The 6,765-nt window shown below is 39.4% G+C and overlaps 1 protein-coding gene across 2 annotated transcripts; it reads right to left on the bottom strand.

The window, feature by feature from the left end:
- Positions 1-1,336: 1,336 nt before the first annotated feature.
- LOC127350852 (uncharacterized) lies at positions 1,337-6,135 on the bottom strand. 2 transcript variants are annotated; one of them, XM_051377874.1, is made up of 9 exons: positions 5,920-6,135; positions 4,771-4,809; positions 4,359-4,661; positions 3,258-3,560; positions 2,942-3,031; positions 2,759-2,845; positions 2,611-2,652; positions 2,180-2,267; positions 1,337-2,065 (listed from the first exon to the last, which is right to left on the bottom strand). In XM_051377874.1, the coding sequence occupies exons 1-9, from the start codon at positions 5,948-5,950 to the stop codon at positions 1,903-1,905; spliced, it is 1,146 nt and encodes a 381-aa protein (XP_051233834.1). In that variant the 5' UTR covers positions 5,951-6,135; the 3' UTR covers positions 1,337-1,902. The 2 variants fall into 2 exon arrangements, with proteins under 2 accessions (XP_051233834.1, XP_051233833.1); XM_051377873.1 differs by having other exon boundaries at positions 2,759-3,031.
- Positions 6,136-6,765: the final 630 nt, after the last annotated feature.

Raw genomic sequence — 6,765 nt, forward strand, 5'->3', positions numbered from 1 at the left:
TGAACTCAACATATCAATTAAAATGAATATATGAACATGCTTTCAAAGTCTTTGTTGCCAGTCTATTTTTGACTTTGTATGATGAGGACTAAGAGGAAGTCATATTTGCATTAATGAACAAAGTGCTGAGCCAAAAATAATTTCAGTGGAAGTAACCTTTGCTCCTGTATTTCGTTCAAGCTCACATATCAACACTACACACCATTTCTTAAGCAAGTCAATGTTTTATGAGACTGAACTCTGACTGGGTCTCTTGCTGATGTTTCTGCAGATGGTGGCAGATTTTCCATCAGCTTACCTTGTTATACTGAAGCACAGCTGTACACATTTCAGTCTCTGTCCTAACCAGAGCTGTGTCACCTCTCTGTGCTGCAGCATATCTTCCTGGGGAGCTGGGACCAAAAATTCTCCTTTTTCTATTTTTTTTTTTGGTAGACTGACATCATTTAGATGTCACTGGATGATCATGTGTTAGTTCTTTGTTGCCTGTACCTGTCTCTGCACACTGACTTATACTGCTAAGGATAATAGTCTCTCCAGTGGAGTCCTCATAAACACTCACTGACACTACAAAATGTAAGCCATTATAAGAAATGTGTTTTTACCTCAAATGTGCAGCTTGCCATGATGAAACAAAAGTGGATAGAAAAATAATTTTCCTTTTCAGCCCCCAAAGAAATAAAAACTAGAAAAGCTGCAAATAAAATGCTAAGCATCACTTTGGATGAAATGAAATCTAAACCAAAGATGTTATTGCATGTTGTATGCAGATGTATTTACTTTACAGTAATGCACTTCATTTAAATTACAAAGACATAATTTATTCAAAGATGAGTCATGCAGTGCCTCATGCCATCATAATTACGCTGACAGATACATAATGGTTATGGGTCTCTATAAGAAATGGAGTAATTTAAATCCAGAGCCAAAATTAGCATCCAGTGGATTGTGAAATTACAGTACAAACAACTTGTTTATCTTTAGTTTAATTTGTAGTTGTTCTTTGTCTCTAAAACATCTACAGAACAATTCAATCAAGTATAATTAGAAATGTGGTCCCCCATAAAGCTCACCATGTAAAGCTTGCGCCCTGTGTGTTAAGGCTGCTTGTGCGGCCTTGGTTCGATTCCAACCCGCTGCCCTTTGGTCTATGTCATCCCATTTCTCTCTCACCCTAGTTTCTCTGTCTGTCTCTATCCAAAATAAAGGCATAAAAAGTCCCCCCAAAAAATCATAATAAAAAAACAATTATAATCATAAATATCAGACAAACAAGACAAAGCACAATTAAAAGGAGAATAAAAGAAGGAGCTTACAGTCAAAAACAAGAGAAACATTTGGCAATGTAAGTTAGATGTCTTGAAGACATGTTCTGTAATGAAGTAGATGATGAGAGAGGGACGTCTATATTTAATGCAATATATCATTTGTCATTTTAACATTACATTACATATTAAATACATTTAGTAAAATATCAGGAGGTACAATCAAATGCATAAAAACATTTTTTAAATATTAACATTATAAATATTCAATATTCTTAACAGTGAGACAGGAGAGTCATAGCTGCTTTTACCATTTTCATTTTTTAGAATTTAAAGTTTCTTGTCAAGGTAGGATGAGTTAGTAACACCCTAAAAACTTTACATCTGGTAATATAGGGATAACTTAAACAGTAATAGAAAGTTAAAGTAAAGTAGATCAGTGAACAAACGTTTGTATTTTCAAGTAAGATTTTCATCCAAAAAGACTCCAGACTTGCATGATTTGAATATTATTTATAAATATCTATGCTGACTATTTATTTCTTGTTAATATTTATTTTTTATGTATGTATGTCAGAAGCAGCACTGACTGAACTCCATTTAGTATTTTCTTTATTCTTTATGTGAGGGTGATCCTTTAAGTGCCCGGATATAACTGCTTATCCAGCAGATTGGACATCTCCATCCAGGACAGGTCCCACTGCACTTCTGTTGCGTCCTGCTTGGTCGCAGGAAGCTCCACTGCTGGTAGATCCTCTTTGGAAACTGGCCAACAGCTGCGGGTGCAAAACGTCTGGTACCTTGGCACAAATAAAATAAGAGTGAAGCATTTGCTCAGCAGTCTGTCTGACTTGTGATTTATGCCAGGATATCTGAGAAGAGAAGTGGAAGATTTTATAGATTCTGTGGCCAACCTGTAGTGACGAATCAGCCCAACAGTTAGAGGAATGAGGCACAAAAGTCCACATGAAACAATGACTGAAACAATCCATTTCCAGGAGCCTGATGAAGACAACAAATAAGATTTTAAGATTTTCGTTTTTTTCAGTTTTATACAATATGCAAGTCAACTGTAACTTTCCTAAAATAATAATCTGTTTTGTTTCTTCAGATGATATTAATTAATTTAAATAATTTCACATTTTGCTATGATGGTTGTGTCTTATAGTAGAGGCCATAGTTCTTGTATGTTGAACTCATGTTGGTGGGATGAGAATTAAACCATTGTTAAATAATGACTTGTTAGAAAGTGGTACTCTTTGCTTTACCCTGTAATTATTGTTATCATTGCCTATTCCTTCCAAACCTACTCAGTGCATGCAATAGTAATATGAAATAATTTTACCACTCGTGGAGGTTGCGGTCCCATCTGTTGACGTGAAGTTGCCTGTAAGACATAACAATTGACATCATTCATTGATCCACTCTGACTGATATTACACTAAACAGAATGATGAGTATTATCATTAAATGCAACAAAGCCACACGCTGACCTCGGTCAAGTCTCACTGATAACCAGCTCTCTGGACTCTCCAACCTTCTGTCCTGAGACGCACACTTATAGAAGCCTTCGTCTTCCTCTGTCACATTCAGAATAGTCATATTTATTACTCTGTCTGAACCGGAAGAAGTGTAAGGGAAGATTTCTGCTCCATTTTTAAAGAAGGTTGTTTTACTGTGATTGCCTGTCGAGTACTGACAATACAAGACCACTTTACTGCCCTTAAATACAGGGAAGGCAGGAGTCTTCAAGATGATGGCACCGTCTGTGGGACAAAAATAGCAGACATGGTTAACAGACAAATTGCTTCACTCACTATTATTATTACATTTGTTCTAAATCCTGTCACTCACACAACACATTTGAACCCACAATGTGTGATTGCTGATACACTTTGGAGCAACATACTGTCTGTTAGGACCATATTTTGCTTTCTTTTGTGTTTTTTTCCCCCAGTTTGTCCAGTGTCATCACTGTTACACAAGACTCACAGCTTACTGTGATGTTGACTGCGTTGCTGCGGCCCTCAGCGCCCTCACACCAGTACAGTCCACTATTTCCGCTGACAGCAGTGAACGCACACCTGTCAGACTTGTCTGTACTGACAGCACCCCCTAGTGGTGAACAATGGTCTATGTGGAGGACTCTTTTCCTCACTCTGCGGCCCGGAGAGAATTGCCTAAGCATCCAGCCTGAAGAGTTAGTCTGAGACACGGGGCACTGAACAGTAAAATTCTCTCCTCCGAAGATCTGTCTGGTGCTGGGAGTCAGAATCAGTGAGGGAGGAGATAGCTCTGGAGGACAGAGATGGACAGAGAAAGTGAGAAGAACACAATCAATCAAGATGCAGTTGTTTCATACAATAGCAGCAGACAAATACTTCCATCTTGATTACTATGAAAAGGCACTAGAAGGGCAACGTAGAGTGACGGAAAAGTCACATGAATTCTGATATGACTGTTCACACTGAGGTCACATTGCAAAAATTAAGACTTGGACCACATAGTAAAGTGGCCTGAGTCAGAATTGACAAGATCAGATTCCATGTGATTTGAGATGTTCACACTGTCATGAAAAAAAAAACAGATCTGAGTCTATTAGAGGCAGTTAGTGGACTGACATAAAACATATTTTTGGGTGTGTCCATACAACCATCTAAAGTTTGTAAGAGAGGTTTTGAGGATTAATTAGGTCGCTGTAATACTGTAGGTGCTATTTCCATTTTAGGATCCAATACTTAGCCAACATGATCAAAATGACCACAGGAATTAATGCAATAATGATAATAAATTGCAATATTGAATCTACTGAGTAATGAATGAATAATATTCTTAGAGTACTTAAACACCCAGGTCATAAAAGCCTAAAAATAACATTAAAATTTATATAAACATAATTGAAAAGAACAGGACTTCTGGCAGTTGTCTGACAATATAAAACATGTAGGATAGATTGACATTATGTCTTCTGTGGCTGTATATGTATACATGTCACTGTATTAGAAGTCAGTCCTGCACTGCCTTATGTGCTGTCAGGTGCATACAGGAGAAACCCAATGCCTCGCTGCAGAGGTTGTAGCTGCTGCTGCTCACCTGACACACTGAGTGTAGCCGGCTGGCTGAGGAGCAACACAGAGGTGGTGTTGCCCTCCCACCGCTCAGCTTGGCACCAGAAGCTTCCCGCGTCCTCCCTTGTTACCGCGGTGATGGAGTAGCTGTCACCGGAGACCAGGTGCCTGGGGTTTGGGGTCGGAGCAGTGTGTGGCTTTTGCCTGAACCACTGGTAGCTCCACACAAAACTGGAGTTTGACTGCACTGTGCACTGCAGCAACACACACTCACCGAGGTACAAGTTTGACCCCGGAGGCCACACAGACACACTGACCTTCAGAGTCTCTGCACAAAGACAGAAGCTCCATTATGGTTCGTGCTTGTACCAAACATACTGTAGTTGTGTGTGTGTATGAGAAAAGGTGCTCTTTCTGTATGTATTTATTGTGTTTACCTTTAGATGGAGCAGCTTGGACAACAAATGCGGCTACACCTGAAACACAGAGAAATTACACACCAACACACACACACACACACACACACACACACACACACACACACACACACACACACACACACACACACACACACACACACACACACACACACACACATCTCCTCATGTTCTCGTAAAAACCACAGCTTGTTCCTGTCACATCAGTGGCATTATGGGTAGAGTATGTTTAGTCTACTCTGCCAATCAGGAGTAAAGTGCGTTAACATGACCACCACAGACAGCTTTTTTCCCACATGGTGGCACGCCAGATAGTCATTTATGGTCCACTGCTGATTTTGGTTTATATAACCAAGACTTTCAGAAAAAGTTAATCTCTACAGACAGATTTAATACATCTAACACCAATAAACTGTCTGTAAGACACAACAACAATCTCTAATTCTGCTGAGACGTACACAAACTGCCCAAGCCTCATTCTTTCCATAACACACCAACACACACAAACACAGTGTCACAGTACTGCCACACAGTGTAGAGACAGAGCTTCCTGTTCCTTAATGAGACTGTTTAGACGATTATCATCCCCATGGGAACAGAAGGAATGCACGCACATTTGCTGTGTTTTCCCGCTAGACACCACACACATACACACACACACACACACACATAAAGTAGTGTAACATACTACTACTACTATAGTCAAACAGTTTTGCACATAACTCAAGGCTGTCAGGGATGGAATAGCCAACATGACAGTCTGGCTGCCTTGTCTAAATCATTTCCATTAGCCCTATTTAGATTCTGGCTGGTGCATATCATTTTAATTTAGCACTGTCTGAAACTCCCAGCTGCAGGCAAACAGCCCAGTAAAATTTATTACCCTGCATACAATACTGATATACTGATATCCGCATCAAATAAGAGCGTACAGCTTTGGGTCTAGGTCAGCACTGCTCTGACAGCTGAACGCAAACGCTTCCTAAAGCACTTGCACTATGTTTTGTCCACCAGTAGAAGAACCTTTTTAATAAAAACACATATTTCTTGCAAACCTTCCCAGCAGAGGCCACACAGTCTGAATGCAGTCAAGTTAAAAAAAAGGCAGGTGTGTGTCAGTCAGTCAGGTTTTATCTGTGATATACTCACCCAGCAGTGAGGAGATAAGGATGATGTCCATTCCGTCCAATGTCTAAAATTAGATGTGCAGCTTCCCTGTGATACTTTATAAGGAGAGAAAGTGGAAATAATTTCGATTTTAAGACTCCCTATGCTTACAATTGTGTATACAGGTTTCCACAGCCTTTTTATTTCAGATGCTATGAGACAGAGAATAATTGTATCTCTCAGGGAGAGTTTCAACTGCCTATCACAGCAAACCACAGACAGAGATGGTCATCTTGGTGGAGACATTTCCTTCCTCTGTCAACCAGTTAACAGGCGGAGCCATCAGACAGCAGCAGTCCAGGGACAGACAGAAAGGCATGGAGGTAAAGATCCCAAACCACAAAACAACCAATTTACTATTAGCAAGCTGTTTTACAGATTCTCTGTAAGAATCTCAGATGTCAGTGTAGTCACATCACCCTATGTGACCTGCCAAACCTGCTGTATGAAATGTGACAGAACATATTTCTTCATGTTTTTCTCAATTAGTTCTGTCCCAGATTGTGCTGCTGATGTACAACCTGCTAATGCTGACACCAGTTTCTGATTGTCACTGTTTTATTTATAGATATCTTCTTATTCAGGTTGTTGGTTGTTTTGTTATCTCTTCTTTGCTCTATTTATATCCTACTTTTCTTTCCAGTACTTGCTGACCCTTATGTCTTGTTTTCTCTTTGGGGAGTATTTAATTTTATCCAGATTAATCCAATCCATCAGATAAAGTTTTGGTAAATTAAAATTAAATATATTATTATAGTTACTAGTTCAATGGTGAAATAGGCTGACATAGACAGTGTGTTCCTCATCTGCTTATCTTGGCAGGTAAGA

Source organism: Dicentrarchus labrax, unplaced genomic scaffold, assembly GCF_905237075.1.
Source record: "Dicentrarchus labrax unplaced genomic scaffold, dlabrax2021, whole genome shotgun sequence".
Lineage (NCBI taxonomy): Eukaryota > Metazoa > Chordata > Actinopteri > Moronidae > Dicentrarchus > Dicentrarchus labrax.